The following is a 23634-nucleotide window of genomic DNA, read 5'->3' on the forward strand; positions in this document are numbered from 1 at the left end:
ATAGCCCGTCGTCATGGTTGTGAGTGATAACAAAACATAACCAAAGTAGGATTGTTTCTCCTTTGCACCAATTAGGATGTGTATGAATTCATTTATGAATGAGAGATGCAGCAAACTCACAAAGCCTGTAATGATCATGTCAGTTTTTAGCTGCCATGAAGTGCGTCAGCACATATTCTCTATTTCCATTTTGTCGGCACAGTGTCTTGCATTTCAACATGATATAAAACGGAAAGATTTTAGAAAAGCCTGACTAGGCTTTCTTGTGTGTAATCTTTATTTTAGAATAGATCCGTTGTGGAGAGACAACAGTCTCCAGCTATGCAAATCCACAAGAGTCAGAGGTAAACGCAGCCAGTTTGGGGCTGTATAACTGTCATTTTATATTAAGACATACTTTTTATTTTTAGACAGAGACGGTAGACGTTACTATTTCCATGCGTTTCCAATTCCCAGTCCTGTGGGCATTCCTGCTGTGGCACAACTTTCAGTAAAGGCAGCGGCATCATTTCTCCCCCGTGCTGCATCGCCGCTCTATCTGGTCTGTATTTGCTCCGACCTTCGGTATAATTGAGGTGAAGCCATAGTGGGAACAATCAGGTTTTTTTTTAAATAGAATACAGATCAGTACTTTGAAGCAGAAAGGTTCCCGAGTAAGTTTCAAGGTAAATCAGATTCCCTGCCTGAATTCCGAATGATGAGGGCAAGACGTTTGTAGACCCCGGCAGTACCTCGGAGAGAGCAAGAAGGAATTAAAGAAAGAGGAAGCAGAAGCTGAGCCTGGGGGAGTGGGATTGATGTAATGAGGTTCTGTCCGTTTTATAATTAAAATAGTGGAGTCCAATAACTCTTGTTCAAAATCTCCTGAGTATGTGTGTGGGTGTGGAAGAGGGAGAGTGTGAGAAATCATGACCCCTATTAACTTTGTTTGGCGTAACTATGAAATCTCCGCTGTGTTTTTGTGGTGTTTCTTTCTTTGTTTGAATGAAGTGATGCGATATATCATAATTTGTGGTTATCGATACGATTCATAGTGGATTTGGGTTCATTTTCAACGATCCGATTCACTGACCTAACATGAATCCAGGTTTAGCCAAAAAGCCAACCAGGGTTGACTCAGAGAGAAATATTTGGATGTGAAGTTTTCCAGATTCTTTGTATTTCTTGCAAGATCATCAAGTGTAAATTAAAAAATGTGGACAAACAAACAAGTAAACAACAATTAATGACAAATCCATTCAGATTTGAGTTTCATTAAGTTCAGCCCACTGTTGTTTTTCCACATCATTCTTAGAACATTCTAGACACTGCATGTTCTGGTGTCTTTGCTAAATTCAAAGTGTTTCCACACGCTGGATGGAATGATGGGTCAGTTTTTTGCTGCATCACATGTGTGTTGACCGCTGTGATGTCATTTTTACGTTACACCCCGTCTCAATCCAAATGGTTTTTTCCAATATTATTTTTATTTTAAAATCAATTTATGATGGTATAAGTGGATTCGATCAACATCTTGCCTCAGACAGAGCGATCTGGTTGGCTTGTAGGAATAGAAATCGATTCATCTGTTAAGTTGATTGATCGTTACACCCCTGCCGCTCTTCCTGCCCCTCAGTGCCGCTCATCCCAGCAAGAAACCTGCGTTTCTCTGAGGTGGACCACAGCTCTGCCCGGCTCACCTGGGAATCCACCTCCAGGTTGGTCCGGGGTTACCGCGTCATGTACGTCAAGACCAACGGGGTGCAGACCACAGAGGTGAGTCAGCACCACATACCAAACCACACCAGCTGCACGGACGGAGCAAAAGAAGATCAGAAAGTTCCACACCTTTATGGTATCTGCAGGTGGATGTTGGCAAAGTGACGACCTATTTGCTGAAGAACCTGACCTCCCTGACGGAATACACTGTCGGTGTGTTTGCCATCTATGATGAAGGAGAAGCTGAAGCTGTGACCGAGAGCTTCACAACAAGTACAAACGGTTTTACTCTTTTTCCAAGACCTTTTCTTTGTCTGATAAGTTTTTAGTTACAGCTGTTGTTCATGTGTAGAGGTTGTCCCCGACCCTCTGGATCTGAGGAGCAGCGACATCACCGCAGAGAGCTTCAGGGTGTCATGGCAACACCCCGCAACTGATGTGACTCTGTATCGAATCACCTGGACTCCTACGGACGGAGGGGACAGCAAGGATGTAGGCTCACACTGTTTTTAGAACTTTACAAAAGTTTGTCTAACAAAGCTATAACAGGCTTTTTCATCTTCTGCAATAAAATGTGGATTTGATTATAAAAATGATTAAATGAAATTTATTCTGCTTTGTTTCTAGTGCAAAAATAACTTTTAAAATAAAAAAAAAGAGTTTTAGATCTTTAATTTCCCATCAAATTATTTTTTAGTTGGAGAATATTTAGATTGATTCTCTCATGAAAACAAATTATTTTATAAACCTGTCATAGTTCTTGATATCACACAAAAAAAACTAAGTAAAACAGGTTTTCGCTTAGATCAGCTTTGTTTTAACTGGTTTTAATGTTTGAGAACAATCTAGTATCTAGTAAAAATGAATGCATTATAGTGCTGTCAAATCAACATAAATTCTTAGTTTTGGTGGAGGGGCAGTCAGGCGAAGTGTGTCCTGTGAAGCTGGATTCTCAACCTTTGTTACTTTGACTATCTGGGCAGCTGGAAAACAAAGAAAAAAAAAACGTATTTTAGTCCCTCAACCTCTTGTAGCTGCTTATTTTTGTCCTTTCAAGGCTCAGTTTCTCTGTTTGCCATTGCAACACAAAAAAACCCTCTCTTGAAGATAACTAGTACATTTTTACATGGTTGGAACAATAATATTAAACTAATAAAACTAGAAAAAGAAAGGTCTCATCAACCATTTTTAAAAATAATCCTTCAATCCATGTTTATGATGACATGCATGTGTCTGTTTTTTCAGTTTTTACATTGTGGTCTAAAATCTGGTGATGTTTAGATATAAAATGATTAAAAACATGACGAAGCATCATCTTTCATCGTGTTTTGTCACTTTGGTGTCTGCAAGATGATAATCTCCATTTCCAGTTTCTTCATTCCTTTCTTTTACTGGTTCTGTTTTTATTTGGTGAATTTTATTCAGAGAGATAAAAGATCAAATCTGCTGTTCATTTTTATTAAGAAAAGCTTCTATGGCTTCTCCATGCCGGTCCTTCTCTTGTGTTAGCATGAATGTTTTTCTTTTCTTTAGGTCTTGGTGGACAGCAACGTGAACACATATAAAATCACAGGATTAAGCCCGGACTCAGAGTATGAAGTCCTCCTGGCGGCCATCTATGCTAATGAGATTGAGAGCGATGAGGTCATCCTCGTAGAGAACACGGGTAAATAGGTTTTTCTGCTTTGAGAGTTTTGATGTTCCTCCTTGTTTGCTAATCTGTGAAATAGAATTGAATTATTAATAATCCTGAAAGAGAAAGAATTCGGTTTTTATTTTAACAGACAAACGACCGTTTTAACTGTGGGAATGATCTAACTTATGTCATGTTTTTATTTAATTTTAAGCAAAGAGGACAACAACTGTTGCCACAACCTCCTCAAAACCAAGTAAGATTTTCTTGGGGAAATAAATGTATGTCATTTCTCACTTTTTAAATGTATGTTTTCCTTAATCAAACATTTTATTTATTAATTTTCAAGTCAAAACACAAGGGGGCCTATATCATGCAAAATCAACTTTTTGAGCTTTCAAGTGTTTTTCTCACAAAAACAACCCCAAAGCGATATTTTTGATCAGTTCACACATTTCTGCGCTCCAGCCCCTCCCATCCCACAAGTGGGTTCTCCCATTGTGACATCACAAAGTGAAGAACAGCCCCTTCCAGGAAGAGTCTGCGCTGCCAGCACCGCCCCCAGGCTAACACACACGCCCACTTTCTCTGCAAAGCTAGTGGTGATTGGCAAACATTCTTTCCTTTATGCACAACATGCACATCCATCTTTGCAAAAGTTTGGATGTTGTTTGGTTTCATTGGCGAAACGCAAACACGCTGCTGAGGCCGAAGGCATGAAAGGAAGGAACAAAAGGTGGTGCCTCGGAAATAGCCATCTATCTTCTTATGGAAGAACAAGCTGCAAAAATTCCTCATATTTTATGAAAAAAATCCTACTTTAGTGTGCCAAAGGTAGTATAATTATCATAAACATGGATATAGTTTAGTCTGAAAGGCTTGATAATTGCGTGATAGAAGCCCTTTAATCCTTTTTTATTGATTTTTGTTCATGTTCTTGTTTTTTTATTGCTATTTTCATGACTTCAATTGCTTTAAGTGTCCTCTGATGCTTTAGGAGATGCTTTAAATAAAATGCATCATTGTTATTGTCAGGTGAAGGTAACATAACGGGTTAGTGTCTAAGTGTTTCCAAAAGTTCTTTTCCTTTAAAACTATAGTTTAGTCTTGAGGATAGAGACATGTAGCACATGTAGGACAAGGCTGCAGCTGAATTGGTGTTTCTTTTTACATCATCTTGATTTTCTGTTATGAGGACGGCAGCATGAAAGCAGTCAAACACAAATTTGACCCTGGAGACCCGAGAAAATGAAATGCCAAAATGATGATCTTCATATCATTTTGTCAGATGCTGTGACAAGTTTGCGTTCACCCCTCCCTATCTTTGACCGTGCAGGTCCTCGACACGGAGTGAGGAACATGAAGATTGATGATGAAACCACGTTCAGCTTGCGGGTGTCCTGGCAGCCCGTGGACTCCAGAAATGTCCGACAGTATCGACTGAGCTACATCAGCATGCGGGGAGACCGAGCCACGGAGACGGTAAGGCTGGCAGAGCGGCTTGATTTTATTCCTGATGGTGCCGTGATCAGCTTTGAATGTCTTTGTTGTTTTGAGATCAGTCTCTGAAGGGATGCAGACTCCGGATGTGAGGAAAAGTGAGTGTACTGTGTTCAGATCTTTTGATCTGTTGTAAAAGATCCCAGTGGGCTTTTACGTTTGATTGTGCAGTTTTTAGGAAAAATCCAAGAACCAGTGGCACACAGTTTCTGGTTCAAATGGTTCTTGGCAGAACCATTTGCAAGGAGTAACCCCGCCCTCCTTCCGCCCTCTGTTTACATGCTCTCCTGCTTACAGCCCCTCACTATCCCAACCTGACATTACCAGTGTAACAAACACAGATTTAGTCGTCCACAAATGGCTGCATCAAAGTGGAGTGGAGCAGGGAGCTTCAGCGTATTTTCTACATCACAAATCATCTCTTCTTACAACTGCATTTTTGCGTCAGCCCCTGACTCGACAATTTGACTAAAGAAATACTCAGAAACTCGGTTTAAAGCTTAATTTTCTTCCTATATGGGCTCCATCATCATAAAAATGTCACAACAAGAAGTTAAAGATACCAAAAAACCTGATTTTCATCTGAGTTGGACTTTAAGGGGATTTCTTTTTTAAACCTTTTTTTATCAATGGTAAAATAATCCTTTAATGCTGGATCTAAGCCATTTAAAATGTTTAACCACTTTGCAAACTGGAACGAAAAGGATCCAGAATGACATTTCTTCATTCTTATTTCCCCTTTCATTTTGTCTTTCTCTTGTTTTTGCAGCTTTTCTGTCGCAGCATTTACCCCAGAAACAGCCCCAAAGACCAGGCCCATGTCTAAAGGAACACCTACTTAACCCTTGTGCTATCTTAGGCACTTTAACATTGGGAGTGGGGTCATCTAGACCCACTAGACAGTGCTCTGAACCTTTTTTCTTCAATGATTTGTGATCTTCACTGGTGTCCATGGATTACATGAAATCTTTCCACCTTTATCCACCTTTGTCATGGTAGGGAGAACACCTCAATGGAAGGGGGGGGGGGGGGGGTCATCTAAGATAGCACAAGGGTTAATATTCTCTTCTAAAAGTACATTCTAAAAACACATTTTCCAAAGATATTACAGATCCAGTGAGACACTAACAACACACACTGTAAATGTATTTACTCTGGGACAATTCCATTTTCTCTGAGAACGCCTTTGGCTTAAGGCTTAAGCCCTCCAGGTTTACCAAAGTTCTGAAGAGGGAATCAATAGAAATGGAGACAAGTGAGAAAATTCATTCAGTCAGTCTTTTTACTGGTTTTGCTGCCTTTATTCTTTTTTATGTTTCATGTCTTTTATCTACATCTTTATTGTTTGGTCTCATTTTGAGAGGATATTACATCGAACGAGAGTCAGATCTCCTGAAGTAATTTGCCATTTTTCATTTGTCCAATAATGCCAACCTAACCATGAAATTGACGTGTTTTTTGTGGAAAAAAAACAGAACGTAGATCCTATAAGTTTTCTTTGCAGTATCAAATAAAACAATCTTTCTTTATCATTTTTTAATTAGTGTTTCTAGTCTTGATGTGGCTTATGCTGTAAGTTTAGTTTTTTTTAAAGTGTCATGCTCTTGTACAGTAACTGGAGCTCCACAGCTGCACTCTCTGATTTTTTTATTTGTCCACATTTTAAGCTATTTCTCATTATTCTGCTTTTTCAAAGAGACGGGTTGTGCCCCATCAAGGATTTATAAACTGTGTAGTTTTCAGCAGCAGTAATTAATTAAACATATCAATTCTCTATTTGAGTTTATCAGACACAAAACCAGCACAAGGGGTGGTTGAAGGATGTAAATGTAAAGGAAAAGAGAGTACTGATGACTATAATGGCATCGTTATTGGAGAGCCAGAGGAAGAGGAGGCAGATCCGCCAGAGGTGGCAGGTCGTCAGGTAAATGTTGGGATGAGCAGGAAGGAGGAGGGGAGATAATGATGACAAAAACAGTGGCAGACCTCCAAACCCGTCCTTCAGACAGACTGACAGGTTTCACACTAATGAGCCAACAGAGAGCAAAGGAAAACTGAAACAGAATCAACCATGACGAAAATCACAACAGTTATCAGGAAAATTCAGTTAATGAATGTTTGTTTGCGAGTTTTTTTTTCAGTCAGATATTTCAATGGGAATCTCCAATTGCTTGGAGGTACAAAAAACATTTTTTATAAGCTTCTGTTGTTATTTATTTGCAGAAATGACTGCTTTACAGTGTCAGACAAAGGTTTGGACACTGCTACTCGTTTTTTTTAACCTATGCACGGTGGTCCAAGGTGGTTTTTAGCTTTATGCCACAGAACTACCGAGTTATGATGGATTTAGTTCAGAAGATGTGTTGTATTTTTTACTACATAAGCTTTTACTCTACCTAAAAATTATATATATGTTAAAAAAATACGCCCCTCTCACCCCTCCGCGGATGATATCTCATGCAAGCTCAGGTCCTCTAGCAGTGACCTGGGAGCTTGAGGGTCCTGCAGTGTCTTGGATAGATACTGCAGGAGGTCTGAAGTCTTTCCAGGTATCTGTTGTAGCCACTCCTCCAGCTTGGGGGTTACTGCCCCAAGTGCTCCAATTACCACAGGCACCACTGTCACCTTCACTTTCCAGGCTTTCTCCAGTTCTTCTCTGAGTCCCTGGTATTTCTCCAGTTTCTCATGTTCCTTCTTCCTGATGTTTCCATCGCTTGGCACTGCCACATCCACCACAACGGCTTTCCTCTGTTCTTTATTCACCACTACAATGTCTGGTTGGTTCGCCATTACCATCCTATCAGTCTGGATCTGGAAGTCCCACCGGATCTTTGCCCTCTCATTCTCTACCACCTTCGGAGGTGTTTCCCATTTTGACCTTGGGGTTTCCAGTCCATATTCTGCACACATGTTCCTGTATATTATTCCAGCCACTTGATTGTGGCGCTCCATGTATGCTTTACCTGCCAGCATCTTACATCCTGCAGTTATGTGCTGGATTGTTTCAGGCGCCTCTTTGCACAGCCTACACCTTGGGTCTTGTCTGGTGTGGTAGATCTACACCTTGGGTCTTGTCTGGTGTGGTAGATCTACACCTTGGGTATTGTCTGGTCTGGTAGATCTACACCTTGGGTCTTGTCTGGTGTGGTAGATCTACACCTTGGGTCTTGTCTGGTGTGGTAGATCTACACCTTGGGTCTTGTCTGGTGTGGTAGATCTACACCTGGGGTCTTGTCTGGTGTGGTAGATCTACACCTTGGGTCTTGTCTGGTGTGGTAGATCTGAGCCTCTATTGCTCTGGTGCTCAGGGTTTGTTTTCCTGAGCTGCCAGGATGAGTGCTTCAGTGCTGTCCTGTAGGCCAGCCCTTTCTAGCCATTGGTAGGACTTCTTGATATCAGCCACTTCAGTAATGGTCCGGTGGTACATCCCATGCAGGGGTTTGTCCTCCCACGAGGATCTGTCCTCCAGCACTGTATCCTCTGCTCTCCATTGCCTGAGACATTCACTGAGCACACTGTCAGTTGGGGCCTTGAGGTTGATGTACTCATCCAGCAAATTGACATAATAGATGATAATTATGACTTTTTACAACAAACCATCATTTTTATTTCATTCATTTAAGATATCAGAGATTATATTGAGAAAAATTATAACATTAAATAAAAATATGTTGACGTTGTATCCATATTTTCACATTTTTCTTAATGATTATTGTGCTGGCCTTTTTTTAAAAAATATCAGTGGTCTTTCATTCAGGTATTGGCCATTGGTGCCCCCTATGGTTACATTCAGATTTGTTCTATGTTTGGATGACTTCAATTGGCATTTGAATATGTTGATTTGCATCATCATCCCACCAGAGGCTGTGCTCCTCTGCTGGACACACATCAGGTTTTCATTTTGACAACAAAGACCCACCAGATGCTCACACCATGCAGTTGAAGGAGATTTCTTATCAAAGTGTGAACAGCTGTAAGCCCTGTTTGTCAGTTCGATTAGGTTATGAATCCCAAAGCGCTGCGATCTGAAGCTTCATACTGGATTGCAGGGAAAAACACGGGCAACCTTCCTCGTCTGTTTGCAAGTTTCTGTCTGTGCTTCTTGGCTGCTGAACGAGGGGCGTCGGCCATTCCTAATGCTTCAGTATTTTTTAAAGCTTGTTCCTCCTCTGCAGGGTATAGTTAGAATGTAAGTGTTGATAGTATAAATGTCATTGCGTCTAACTCCATTCAGACATCCTGTGTAGCCGTTGGCTGGCCTGGCTCTGCCGCCATCTGTCCACTAACAGCTGTGGTGATGAATCTGCTGAGGCTTCATTATTTTACTGCCCAAGTCCAAACAAGCCAACATGCTGGACTGCAGCTGGATGAGCAGAATGCCAGTCATTTCTGTTCGGCAGCCATTTATAGGAGAAATGCTTAAGAACATACAAACAAATGTTTATGTTCTGATTTTCTTATGTCATTTCTTCAAGACAGTCATTTTATTGCTGACGTTTCCAAGTCTGAAGGGATGAGATTTGTCTAGAAGAGGAAGATAAGGTGAAAATCCCTGTATGTGCAGTTATTATTAGATAAATTAATTTACTCAGGGGGGCAAAAAAAACAGAACATTTATTTACTGAAGCTATTCCTGTCTTAAAGCAGTTGAGTTTTTTGAAATTATAAAATATATTGGAATTTAAACAAAAAATCAAACAAAAAAGGGCAGAAAGAGTTTTTTTCTAAACAAGTTTAAATGATTATTTTTTATATATTTATTTTGATATGGACAGTTCACATTAATGAGGATCGATCCAGACAGTGATAGATGTAAAAATTTCAGATTATATGTCCATTTATAGACGGGATAAAACAAAACATTGGACTCTGGAAAAGACATAGGAAAACAATTAAAGCGGATCAAGTGACGAAGCATACAAATCAGTTTAGTTTTTAAGTGCTCCCAACTCTTAATCTGAAAATATGTATCTATTGTTTGACTTCTAAAGACAATTTCCCGAACCTGAACTCACCTTCATCTTTTATTTCAATTCTGAAGGCATTTTTTTAGGCAAAAAAGTTTGCTCAAAATCTGTCCTGACCATTTTCGAATCTCAGATTTTGACATAATTTTTTTTTTTTGGAAAATCCAAAGCCATAAAAGTTGGACCTTTTTTCTCTTTACTTAAACATGTTTTATTTACTTATTTTTTGGAGCCAAAATGATTTTCATCATATTCTAAACTTGACATTTAATATTGTTGAGAAAAAGCCGTCTTTATTATGCACAATGTGAACTTGAACATCCCTGATGATGCAGACGGAGTGCTTTGCTTTGACCTGAAGAGCTGTTTGACCACAGCGTTTGAAAGAAAAACGAGATCTTCCAAACTCTAGAAACTGCCCCTAAAATTCACCTGCCATGTTTTTGATAACTTTCCAATGTGAATCCTGAAACCTTCTAACACGTGACGTTCTTCTCTCTCATGCTGGTCACATTTTCCCACCAAGGTTTGGAGGGTTTCTGGTTTGGGTTCCAGTGGATTTGAGAAACAGCTCAGTCTGAGAGAGTAGTTTTTAGAGTTTCTTGATGCAGTCCAGGTGTATATAAATTATACATGCGACACTAACAGCAGAATATGTGTTGTTCTCTGCCTGTATTTAGCAAACCTGGAGGGAATCTTGCTGTGCATTGAAGCACAGAAACTGCCTGCTTGTTTATCTGACTGTCAGGTTTAATTGACTTCTGTCAATTAAATTCTCTCTGAAGTTTCTCCAAAAACCTTTCACTTTTGAAGGTAACATTTCTGTAGAGTGTCTCAAAAGATCCAGCTTCTAAATGGGGAAAATACTTGATGATGTTTGCATTTACATAAACTGGAGGGGAAATAGAACCGCTGTGGAGTTGGGTGGGTTTAATCAAAATGTTGGGCTCAGTGACAATTCAACAGACCTGCAGCCTTTTTCATCAGACTGGGCTGAAATTGATTTCTTGAAGCCCTCAGTGTTTGCCTGACTGGCATGTCTGAGAAAGACTTTTCTTTAGAAGGTCTGCGGATGGAGCCAGGCGAGACTTTGCATGCTCAGAATGCAAACTGCTCCGACAGAAACAGGCAAACGCAGGAATCTGAGAAGTGAGGGGCATCCACTGGCTGGAAGAGGGACGTGGATTATTCACACAAAAAAACGTGGGCTGTCTGTACATGGAACAAGTAGCACACAGAGTCTGTGTTGGTTCAAGCTTTTGTCCCTGAATATCTCAGTTTCAAAGGTTTGTCAGTTTATTTCAAAACATTCAAGTGTTTGAAAATGTTGACAGATGTAAGGAATCGGTGGTTTGGTTTTGTTCTTGGTCATGTTTTGGTTTCCTTCTTTCAGTCACACCACTTTCAGGTTCATGTTCCACAGCCTGTCTTCAGTTCAGTTAATTGCCCTCAGCCTATTTAAGAGTCTTGGTTTCTGTTCATCCTCGTCAGGTCATCTGTTCTGCTGTATCACCTTTTTGTTTCTCCTGTAGTTTTGTCAGGTTTCGGTTTGGTTATTAAATATTTTATTTTCTGTCACCATGCCTGGTTTCCTGCGTTTTGGGTCCTCCACCACCAGTTCTTGACAACAAATCCGAATTCCTTCCCTACCCCTCCAGCGTCTTTACATTTAGCCCTCGAGGCAGAGCTGTGGAAAGAGTGTCTTCAAATCCGGACACCGCTACGCCTCGATGACATCATCAATGATCATCTCCGTTAGTGCGTAGCTGCCGACGCTCTGAAAATACACAACGCCATTGGTTTCACAACTATAAAAAGTCATGCAAAACAACAAGTCAGTGCTGACTTTTAAATGTAAACTTTGTGCTTCAGAGAACACCCTCATAAAGAAATGAGTTTCTCTGATGCAGAACACCCGACCGGCGGAGGGATACCCTACCCTAAGTCGCTACGCCCCCCCCTCTTAAAAAAACAAGTTCGGACACCACTACAGCTCCAAATCATTCTACAATTGGAGCAATGGGGAGGAGCCAGTGGGGTGGGGGAGGAATCCACATAAAGATGGACAGTTCCTCAAAAACGAATGCTTCATTATGTTTGGTCCGGGGGGGTTCAGGAGGATTGTGTTTGAGTTACTGTTGTATGAGAAGTGCTTCATAAATAGAGTTTCTTTATCCTCTGATCTAAAACCTAAAAAATAAAACAAAAGAAGCGTTTGAACGAGATGATTGTATCGAAATGGAAGCAGGAAGTGAAGAACAAGGACGAGCAAAGTGACAGAAGAAGAAAAAAAGAGTTTGGTGGCGGAAAGGAAGCCTGTAGGGTTAAAAAAAAGAGGCGGATTAGCCTGTCTGTCTGCACAGCAACAGCAGTTCCCTGTGACGGATGAATCATTGAGACATGAACCTTTACAATAGGCTATCTTTGCCAACAAGTCGGAAGGGAACCGGACCCAATTAACCTCTCTAGCACCTGGAAGCTTAAAGTCCACCAGAGCCGCTCTCACTGTTTCACCTCTATTAAGACACTAATGCGGGGTTGTCTCTGTTTGGTTGGTTGGTGTTTTAGGATGACTTGGCTTTCCTTCTCCTCTTTTTCTTGCATAAACGCTAGGAATCCAAAAAAAAAGGAATTATCCCTCGACTCAATGCCGGTTTATTGCTTTTTTTTAAAATGTTTAGTTTTTCCTGTCTGCTGTAACTAAAGCTATACTTTCATGAACGATTTCTGTGCATAATGTCTCCTAATAGGATGATTTAATGATGATTTAAATAATGTATCATAATAATCTCTGAAAAGGTAAATAAAAGTTGTGAAACTGCAATTCATTGCAACTCATTGCAAGAACTGCAATGAGTTGCAGAAAATAGCAAGTTGTCTTTAAATTGCTTGGCTGTACAAAATGTGCTTTACAAAGGAGACTGACGTACTCTATGGAATATTATGGAGAAATTAACATCCCAAGACGACAAACAAACATCACAATGATGAGCATTTGTTGTGTTTTCAGAGAACAGTCCCTCCCGCTCAGAACAGCATCGTCCTGCAGCCGCTCCTGTCCGACACGGAGTACAAGATCACCCTCATACCTGTTTACCCTGACGGGGATGGACCAGTGGCCTCACAAGTGGGACGAACCCGTAAGTCACGTCATCACGTTAATGTCATCACTGCAATGACAGCCTAAAGGCCGGAACCATTGACAAGTTTAACACCAGAGATGCCACCGGCGAATCCTAAATAACACACGCTCATAGACATACCATAAATCTGCTACCGTGTACGCCATCAATGTGAATCAGCTGATTGTGACGTGGAGGGAAGCGGCTGAAGAGTCTTAACTTTGGAGCTAAACCTTAAATGAATTTTTGAAAAGACTCGAGAAAATGTCCAGAGGGTTCCTTCAAATTCAGCCTCACCTGTTCAGGTTCTGCTTGGTATCTATTTGTGGTCACAGTGGGGTAAAGCATTGAAACAGGGATTACTCCAGCAGGCTGTGTAGTGGTTAACACTCTCCTCCCACAGCGAGCCGGTCCTGGTTCGAATCCCAGCTGGGACCTTTCTGTGTAAAATCTCATATTAAGGACGTTTTGTGTAGATGACACAAACAGCATGACCAGGAGCTTGTTCAGTTCAATTACAATAATTCAATAAAGTCAAAATGCAATATACAAAGAAAAAGACTAATCATCAAGATATGAACAGATGGGAACAAGTAAATCCGAACCATCCACATGCATGGAAGTCAGCATTAAAGGAGATGACTTGGAGGAGACTAGTGACTGGTGTCAGAGGAAAGAAAGTTTGCCTTCCTCCAAGAATGAAGACACGCCACTGGAGAATCAAAGGTTCCATCCAAGATGGAAACTATAAAGACCCAGGAGTACATCTGTCAGATGGCCCCCAGCAATAAACTGCCATGTGAAGGTCTCTGGTAGCAGAAGATGAACTTTGAAAGAGGAGTTTTTTTCCTCCTTCCAGATAAAGTGAGTGGCTGAAATTCCACTGCTGGCCAGAAAAAAATTAACATGTTTTAGTTTTTTTTTTTTTTCATTGATTGTAAAATATTGTAAAACATTGTTTCGTTTTTTGCGATGCATAAGAAGGTCCAAAATCAGATGTTTGTGAACACTTTCTTTTATTTTTTTCTGGATATAAAACTTGTTTAAATATGCCTTAAAATATATTTTATTTTTTATATAAATTAACAAAATCAAAGCTCTAACTGAAAATATTTGATATTTTCTAAACACAGAAAAGAACATATGGTGCAAGAAGAAAAAGTGCTTGATGTACTTTATGGTTTTTTAAATATTTTATTTGTAATCTATATTTACGAAAATGTTGGGCCATTCAAGGCAGAATTAAGAAGGTGAACCATCTTCTCTATGAGCATGAAACAGAACTATGTTGAGTTAAATTTACATTTCTGTCATATCTTAATGACATCCCTTTGGGTTTGAAGGGCTCCTGCGTTTCTCTCTGTCTTCTAGTGCATTGCAGTACAAATACTTTCAAATTCCAGTCATTCGTCTGGTTCTCCCCACACCGCCGTCTCTCCCTGAGAAGTGCATTACATCCATTAGCCGGCGTTAACGACACTCTGCACTTCTTAACCGACAGGCCTCAGAAATCTGGTGATGATGAATGCTTCTTGATGGCCAGGGAGGATGATGATGGGAGATGATCACTCAGAAAAAATATAAAATAATAAATGTAAAAATGACAGAGATGTTGCTGGGCCGATGAAGTATTTTAAAGTCAAGATTGATGAGATGACAATGGAGAGCTGGAGTAATCTGAAGATTTTAACCTCTAAAGGATGGGGTGAGCACTAAGGGAGGCATGACAGGGGCTTCTGACAGATTAAGCATTGTGCCTCACATTGATGATGGATAGTATGCAGCCGATGCAAAACCCTTCAGATTACACTGAAGGTTCTATCAGTTGAGGCCGGGGCAATTATTTAGAGAGCTGCGGGTGGAAGTAGACAGTCTGTGGGTGTTTCTTCTAAATGGAATGTGGAACTAAAAAACAAACACTGATTATGACTCAAATCCACTGAAGGTGGATTTTAAAATTCTCAAGTTAGAGCATCAATGTGGCCTCTTCTCATTTAAATAAAGTTTAGCCTGCTTTATAGTTTATCGTTGATTATTTTATCAGCTCATATTTATAATTATAAAGTGCCAGTTAGCCGAGTTTTTTAAGGGTCTATTGAAATAAAGCAACATTTGGAAAGGAGTTGATCGGTGTATACGTCTTATGGGGCTTTCATACCCTCCTTGAAGGCTTTACTGCTTTACAGTTACAGTCCCATCTACCCACGCACACACACACACACACTCACACACTGATGCCGAACACCGGCACCACCCCACAACCACCAGGGGCAAGGTGGGGTTCAGTGTCTTGCCCAAAGACACACGGGCGGGCGAGGCAGGAATCAAACCTGCAATCTTTGGATCAGAGGTCTACCGCTCTTCTGCTTCACTAAAATGGCAGCCTTACTATTGATTTGATCTCCATAGCAACCATTTAAGTCGTGGTCACTGGGGGTAACGAACAGGTCAGTGTCAGTTTAAGATGAATCAGCAAAAAGAAGCTTGAAGTACATTTTATGTTTCATTCAGCTTCAGCCAACAATTAGTGTATTAAATTTGGACAATGTGGAAAAATGTGCAAGCAACAGGGGAACGCCACTTTTGGAAGGTCACCACGGCAACACCATTAAAAACTGATAACGTCTATCTCCAATAAGTTTTTTATTTCCATGTAGCTTCTAAATGATGCCTGAGGAGTTATGAGGGGAAATCTCTTGGAGGAGAATACATTTGTAGATGGTATTATTTTTGTGAAGATTCCTCAGATAGAAGTTTTTATTTTTATTTTACGCAAAAATGTGAAAATCTCTAAATGTCACACCTCTCCGCAAAATAACCGCTAAGCCGTAGGTCCTGTTGCCATCCCATAATAATTTTAAAACTTCGTTTGGACATCCCCGACATGTGCGCTTTAGTTTCATTTGTGGATTTTGTTCATTTTTTTGGGGAGGATCAAAATTCCTTTTCACTGTGTATTATGTGCACATGTTGGTGAGCTTTTGACCATGTGGCAGGAGGCCTATTAGGCTCAAAGGGGCAATAAAAAAACAGAATTGCAAAAACAATCTGATCTTTGCAGTCAAGGACTGCTGTGGGACATGGTTTACAACGTTTCCATGTTTTTTTGGTTAATAAAAAGTAGAGATTATAGAAAAAGTCAAAGAAAAAGCAAAAGAAGGAGCCTTTCCAAATGTAAAGTGTTTTAAAGTTCCAACTCGTGATTATTTTGAGCTTGTCCAATTAAGCGTCTGCTCTGAGGGTTTAAAAGAACTGAGCGAAAAAGAAAGGGCTTGCCACAGAGCTGGAAAACTGGGTGCCAACGCGGTGTCATCTCCAAAACAATTAGAAAAGCGATGCATGAACCGTGAGCCTGAGAGGCAAAACCCAGGTTATGAGCAGAATTTTACACCAGCTCCTAAAAAAAAACACTCCTTATCTCCAGAATGCGCTTCGCTGCCCGAAAAGTTTCATTAAATCTCCAGTTTCTCATTACAGGCGAACACATGGTTTGAGGGATGGCAGAGAGAGCAAAAAGGATGATGGGAAATTTCTCAGGTCCAGGACAGGAGCGCAGATAGATAAAACAAATGAAAAGGAGGTTCTAACATGGGGATATAAGCATAGGAGGAGTGCAGAGAATACGATTTTTAACGGCGATAAAGTGTAAAAGGTGAGGAGAGAAAATGAGGTGGAGGAGCTGGTGAACATGTCGAGGTTTCAGTTTGTGTGAAGCGTGGATTCCAGCTCTGAAGGGAAGACAGCAGCTCCTCTGCTCTTTCACTGTACGGCTGAATTACCTGCACAGTCACTTTTCCGTCTGAAAACTAAAAGGTTTCATGTTTTCTATCAGTTCAGAGAGTTTTGGAAAGAGTCTGAATGTAGATGTGGAGATGGCTTTGCTTTTTTAGGAATGGGTCATGCGACTAATTTATTCCAGACAGATGAACTTTTATGGAACAATATATTGCTCCATACATTTTGCTGAGTACTGAAAATATATGATTAAACTTTTTTTCCCTCTCTTTTCCTGCAGATTTGGTTTTTATCTCTACAGTTTCTCACTGTACTTACCAAAAAATAGGATTTTATTATTAGATCACATTTCTGTTGTTTTACATTGACATTGTTACCATGTTAAAATGATCCGTCTGCACTGCATGTCCTGTCATGTTTCCTTTATCTAAATGGTAACTGAATTTAAGACACACTCTGATGAAAATGGTGTCTTTAACATTTTCTTGTGGCATTTTTTCTGATGATGGAGGACATGTATGAAGAAAATTTGCTCTAAATGGTTTTTCTGAGTATATTTTTATTCAATGCCACTAAAAAAAAGCTCATCTGTGACGTAGAAAAGAGAGCAATTGCGAGGGGAAAGGGCAAATTTCTGATGAACTACCAGCGTTCTGCAGAAACCATAACCTAGAAAACAACTTTGACTAAAAACAGCACATCATAATTAAAAGACCACAGGGGAAACTTTTATAATAGATCAAAGGATGATCAGAGTGGGTCTCTAATGGAAATTCACAAAATCCTCAACTTTTTACAAACATGGGTATGTTATAGGTCTGAAATATTCTACTATATTTGTATAAGAATGAACTTCTTTCCGTCCTCCAGTTCCTCTCTCGGCTCCTAAGAACCTTCGAGTTTCAGAAGAATGGTACAACCGCTTCCGGATCAGCTGGGATGTCCCGCCTTCGCCCACCATGGGGTACAGGGTTGTGTACCAGCCTCTTTCTGGTAATTTACTCCAATCCTTAAATGCTAAGTGACAAGCAACAATCCTCTTCAAATGAATCCTTACTTTAGCTGTAAGTTTCCCTCTGAGAGCGTGAAGAGTGAAGGAAGGGAGCTGTAGCCTGAAGCTACCGGCCTCAAGCTAGTTTGCCCACAGCTCAAGTGCTTGGGGCTATTTTCATCACTTCTGACAGAAGCTGCACAGAAACCCATGACAGAAAGAAACTCGGTGCTTTGTTTGTTTTAGGCTTCCAGAGAGAAATGATTGCAGAAAAACATATGTATGCAATTCTATGTCTATGTATCCTTGATCATCACTTAGGAAAAGAAGGAAAACGAAATCTAATCTGAAGACGTTCTTGATAACTGTTAAGGTTTGGATCAAGAGAATTGATCTGGAGCTTTTGAACTGAAATTCCCCATCCACCCCTCAAACTCTTACTCCATTGCCGCCCTACTTTTGCAGCCCCTGGACCAGCACTGGAGACGTTTGTTGGGGAAGACGTGAACACCATGCTGATTGTCAACCTGCTGAGCGGGACGGAGTACAGCGTCAAAGTCATCGCCTCCTACACCACAGGATCCAGCGAAGCCCTCTCCGGCAGAGCAAAGACCCGTACGTTTCCCCTGCTTAAGGCTGTGTCACGCAGCCAATACCTACATTTTGCACATTTTCCTGGCATGAAACTTCGGTATTTCGTGATGCATGCGTGAACTACGAAAGTGTTTCTTGCGTTCATCATTCGTCGATGTGTGCAGATGTCCGTCGAGAGATTCGGCCGATGGGTCTTTACATGAATTCGGTTTTAAGGTGTTCAGATTTTTGGTCAGTTAAGAATTACGCAGTTTACGAGTATTTTACATCGTTTATATGCAGTTTTACATAAATTTTACGCAATTCTTTATGAATTCGACGATTTGTGGCTTTCCACGACCGTTTCACGTATGTCTAAGGGACGATTTCACGCACGTAACTACCACCGATGGATAACTTTTATATTGCATATACGGCGCACATATTAGGTTCAAATGACATAATTGACAAACAAATAACTAGTGAATTGCTTATAAACAGTGCAATAACTAGGCACGATTCATTTTCTACGTTGACGTGTTCTTTGCCTGGTTTATTCGTACTTTTCCGTGGTTTGATGGACCATGGATCATTCTTGATACATCTGTGAAAATTTACGTAAAGAAGCACAACATTTCTAACTTTTACTCACATATATTCACGCATGATGACCAATTTTCATCCGTGCAATAAGGACAAAATGTACGTAGTGGCTGTTTGACACAACCTTACAACTCCGATCAACAACATTTTATGATACTGATCTTGTGCAGTTTTATCCAAATAGTTTATGCACACAGTATTTAAAACATAGATCGTAGTTTCTTTTCAGTTTCTACTTTTTAAACAAACATCAGTTATAGCTGCAAAAAGCCTGTAAAATATACATTTATTAAGTTCAGCTTTTAGCCTAATTATACAAAACGACCTCTATTATGCATTTTGGATAAAACTGATGGAAACATGATGGAAAAAAAAAGTAGCTCAACCGGATGTAATGAAATCTCCTAATTTGCCAGAAGAGCAGCCTGACCTGCACGGATAACATCTATATGTGAATGTCTATCTGATACTTTTAATGACAACTGCATGTCATTTTAGAAGGGAGTGGCTTGTGGAAGTCTCAGCAGTGATGTTAAGCCTCTGTCACCATCAGCCTTGATTTATTTAATCAGTGCCTCTGAAGTACAATCATTGGAGTCCAAAGCTTGCAATCCCTCCTTTTGCATGACAATTAACCTGTTCAAAGACGGCTGACAAAACCGCCCGTCTGAACTGGAAAAGTCCCAGGTTTGATCTCTGTGATGCCAAACATGTCCTTTTGAAGTGTCCTTGAGCTGGACACCATCTCCTCCCCCCATTCCCCTGGTCCGGACGCCAAGCACACGTGTCGGCTAAATCCAAACATGTACTTCCTAAACGGTGCTCGCCGCTGCGGTGGAGCCAGTTTCCGCCGCCCGCATGACAATGAAGCACATCTCGAATGAATTCCAGGGCAAGTTCAGAGAGACAAAGAGGTTATAAGCTATGAAAAAAAGATAGAGAGACGGGTTTTATTTGAAAAGTGAGCAGCGTGATGAGGTTTGTTGCATCCCAGGAGAAGAGCTGAACGTCTGTCATTTTCCACAGCAGCATGATAATTAAGCCTGTGGAAAGAACTGATGTGTCAATGTCACACGCCTGCACCAGTGTCACAACTGGAAGCCCTTAGAAGAATCACTCGTAAGGTTTCCAATTTCATATCCACATATCAAGTCATTTAGAAAAAATCCCAACACTAATCAAATTTGGTAGTTGATACCTTGTCTGCACAGTGGTGCAGTGGTTAGCGCTCTTGCCTCACAGCAAGAAGGCCCCCGGTTCAAGTCCTGGCTGGGGGACATGAAAAACAACATCAATGGGGGACCTTTCTGTGTGGAGTTTGCATGTTCTCCCCGTGCATGTGTGGGTTTTCTCCGGGATCTCCGGCTTCCTCCCACTGTCCAAAAACATGCTTCATAGGTTGATTGGCAACTCTAAATTGTCCATAGGTGTGAGTGTGAGAGTGAATGGATGTGTGATTGAGGATATTCCACCCTGCGACAGACTGGCGACCAGTCCAGGGTATCCCTTGCCTTCGCCCAAGTGGCCGGGATAGGCTCCGGCAACCCTGTGACCCCGAAAGGGAATAAACGGTTAAGAAGATGAATACCTTGTCATCTTTGGGGATACATGTTCACAAACACTTTGTTAATGTCGATTTATAACATTTTTGATTACCAGGAGGGTTAAATTATACATATATGTGTGTGTATATTTATATGTGTGTGTCAGAAGATCAACAACCCCCTGTTGACACAGTAAAATATGTCCAACACAACGGGCCTTCAGCTCCTGTCTGTTTCTCAGCTGTTGGGCGGGACAAGTTAAAAAAACATATATGGAAAATTGGATTTTTGCGAAATTCCAGTGGACATCGTGGTTAAACTTTGATCTCAAACGCCACATTTGCACAGCACTGCAGTTCACTCTATGAGTTCTTTCGACAGGAAATGATCCTGCACCTGAGCACACACCAGGTAGGACATGATGCAAAAATTGCAGCACTTTGAAACAGGGGATTTTGCTTGCAGAGTTTCCCAGAAAATGTCTGAGCTGTGGACATTTATGTTCTGACACCTCCCGTAAAAGCGCATTGGACATTTTTAGGATGTGTCACATGCAGGATTTTGTCTTTTTTTAAATGTGTGATTTTTAAAGTTCAAGGTCTAATGAAAAAAAAAGGAAATAGATTCAATGAAATGTTTGTATCAAAGCTTTAATTTCTCCTTTTTCCTGCTAACAGTGTAAATGAACAGAAGCCACATTTTTGTAGCAATGTGCTGAATTATAACAAGAAAGTCAATCCAAACTTGTTGACAACGTTTAGACCAAGTTAGTTACACAAAAGCAATGTTTTTATTGATCTTCTAGCAAAAAAAGAGAAGAATTTGTCATAAAATCAATCAACAGATCAATTAAAGACCCACTCCAAACTTTGTTAATCTATTTTAAAATCATTTCCAGTGTTTTTTATATTTTTTTTCATTAAGATTATCGTGCTTTTAGCCAAATGTTGTTTGTTTAACTGTTTTTCTCCAGGACATAGTTTCTGCAGACCGGCCGTTGTTCATTTGAAATGTGCCTCTGAGCCCAACCAAAGCTAACATTACTAGTGCAAAAAAGGCAATATTCTAGTTATCCAGTTGGAGCCAGATTCCAGCTCAGACTAGGAAAACAGAGATGTACATGGATCCATTTGTCTGCAGGTGGATGCATCAGAATGGAGCAGAGCAGGGAGCTCATGTTCTGCCCAGCGTATTTTCTACGTTTTTTTTCATAAATCTTTTTTTGTCAGCTCTGATTCATGATTTGAACAGAGAATTACTCAGAAATGCAATTTCAATCTTAATTGGCTTTATTATCCTCAGCAAAATGTTACAAGAACACGTTAAAAACAAGAACACGTCAAAAACTCCTAAACATTATTTTCGTTAGAGGGGGTCTTTAAAACAGTAAATTTAAATCAGTTAAATTTAATCCTTTGAAGTGTTTTTTTTTTTAAATGAAAGCTCCTGTATCAGACCTTGTGAGCTGGAAGTTTTCAGCACACTTCCTTCAGGGATCCCACCGCTTTCACATGCTGCGCGGGATCCAGGATCCCGGCGGTTTCTTTCTTGTCGTGATCAGAAACTCTCAGAGGTTCTCGGTTAGTCTTCGCGTCACATGGCGGAGCGACCTCAGCGCACTTCTTCCAACCTAAAGCTGCAGCAACTGGGAGGCTCTGATGGTTCTGACACTGCATTCCAGCCAACAAACAAACGTGGGAGAGGAAACGGGAGCCAGCGCTGCAGGAACAGCTGGATTCCTCCTTTAGGGTTAGAAGAAGCGAGCAGCTGCAAGTTGGATTTTTTTTTTTTTTTTTTTGTGAAGTTTGAGCGTTGCACATGAGTGGAAATGAATGAAGAATGCACCACAGCCACATAAAGTGTACATAAAGACATTTGTCTCTAAAATAAGAAGGCATTTCATGGCAGTTTGACTTGAAAACTTAAAGCTACAGAGGGTTTGTAAAGTTTTCTTGAAAGCACAAAACATCTTGGTGCCTCAGAGATTCTGGATAAAGAGGCTCTTCCTCGGTTTCTCTGTGGGAGTTTCTACAATCGCTCTACGCTTGAGTTATGCATGTGTGTTGAGGTCAAATTCATGTAGAAGAGTCACTCGGCTCAACTCAAAGAAAGTTGGTGTCAGAGGCAGAGTAAAATATAGCGGGACCATCTGACAGAGGCGCACGTGGAAACGTCTGTCAGCTCACAACAAGGCACGCTTCTCTAAAGTTGGACCCTGACAGTGCACGCATGCCATTTGCATAAATAGATTGTGTGGGTTTGTTTGGAAGTGTGCGCACTGGCTGCATTTCTGGAGCAACTGCCACTTTATTTTATTTTATATATTTTTTCCTGGGTCTGGAAATAACTTCATGAAAATGCACATTGGTGTCCTTGAAACCAACCAACCAACCAGCCGAGCACTTTGGAGTCTGTCATCTGAAAGCATGATTGCGTGTGGTTTCTCTGATCTGAGCTCATTACAGTTCCATGCGGTGTGCAGGGAGATCGCTTACAGCTCCAAAATGATTATTTTTAGAACGCCAGCAAGGTTTTTTTTATGCTTCACTGCTGAGTCTGTTGGCCTTTTCAAGTCAAAACATCCCAGTTTTGTAGGGGTGTGAGTCACTCTACCGGCCTGATGCTTATACTTCCTTTAAAGACATCACACTTTTCCCTTTTTCTGTTGTTTATCTTCAGTGTACCTGGGAGTGACCAACCTGAGCACATACCAGGTGAGGATGACCAGTGTGTGCGCTCAGTGGCTGACCCACAGACACGCCAGCGCCTACAGGGTGGTCATCCAGCCACTGCTCGGTGAGTCCAATATTTCACACCAACAACTTATTTAAACTTTTCTGTGTGGTCAACATGAATTATTTAGTAGCATTTTATGCCATTTGAATAAATAAGAGCAACATCAATTCATTGTGTTGCTTTTATTCATCCAAGCCTTGGATGGTATTGTTTTCTGTCATCGTTTATATTTCTATGGATTTGAGTTTATATCATAGCATAGTTTAGATTAAAAATCCCTATGTGCTTCACAGCATTATAGAACATAAAAATCTAAGCTGTGACTAAATGCTTACACAATATTTTACTGGATCTTTAAAAGAACCGACATATCCGCTGCAAAAGGAAGCCTTAGTTATGGGGATCTTTGAGGTACAGTAACTCTTTCACTGTTTACACGACCATCGTGAATCAGAAAAGCAGCTTTATATGTAAATTTTGCATTGAAAAAACAATGTTTTTGTCATGTTTTGTCATGTTTTGTAATCTGCTG

At 40.5% G+C, this 23634-nt stretch overlaps 2 protein-coding genes across 5 annotated transcripts in view; both read left to right on the forward strand.

Annotated features, from left to right (window-relative positions):
* Nucleotides 1-23634, forward strand: part of LOC110015840 (CD209 antigen-like protein E) — a 900664-nt gene that overhangs the window by 826582 nt on the left and 50448 nt on the right. The gene's annotated exons all lie outside the window — the stretch shown is intronic.
* LOC101171503 (collagen alpha-1(XIV) chain) overlaps nucleotides 1-23634 on the forward strand; it is a 114757-nt gene that overhangs the window by 60379 nt on the left and 30744 nt on the right. For all 4 annotated transcript variants that reach the window (XM_020706881.2, XM_011480659.3, XM_011480658.3 and 1 more), the window contains 10 exons: nucleotides 1616-1755; nucleotides 1845-1971; nucleotides 2051-2190; nucleotides 3232-3364; nucleotides 3546-3587; nucleotides 4668-4813; nucleotides 12809-12938; nucleotides 17526-17648; nucleotides 18112-18261; nucleotides 23046-23162. In XM_020706881.2, coding sequence (XP_020562540.1) covers nucleotides 1616-1755; nucleotides 1845-1971; nucleotides 2051-2190; nucleotides 3232-3364; nucleotides 3546-3587; nucleotides 4668-4813; nucleotides 12809-12938; nucleotides 17526-17648; nucleotides 18112-18261; nucleotides 23046-23162 — 1248 coding nt within the window. The remainder of the gene's footprint in view (nucleotides 1-1615; nucleotides 1756-1844; nucleotides 1972-2050; nucleotides 2191-3231; nucleotides 3365-3545; nucleotides 3588-4667; nucleotides 4814-12808; nucleotides 12939-17525; nucleotides 17649-18111; nucleotides 18262-23045; nucleotides 23163-23634) is intronic.

Source organism: Oryzias latipes, chromosome 11 (assembly GCF_002234675.1).
Source record: "Oryzias latipes chromosome 11, ASM223467v1".
Lineage (NCBI taxonomy): Eukaryota > Metazoa > Chordata > Actinopteri > Beloniformes > Adrianichthyidae > Oryzias > Oryzias latipes.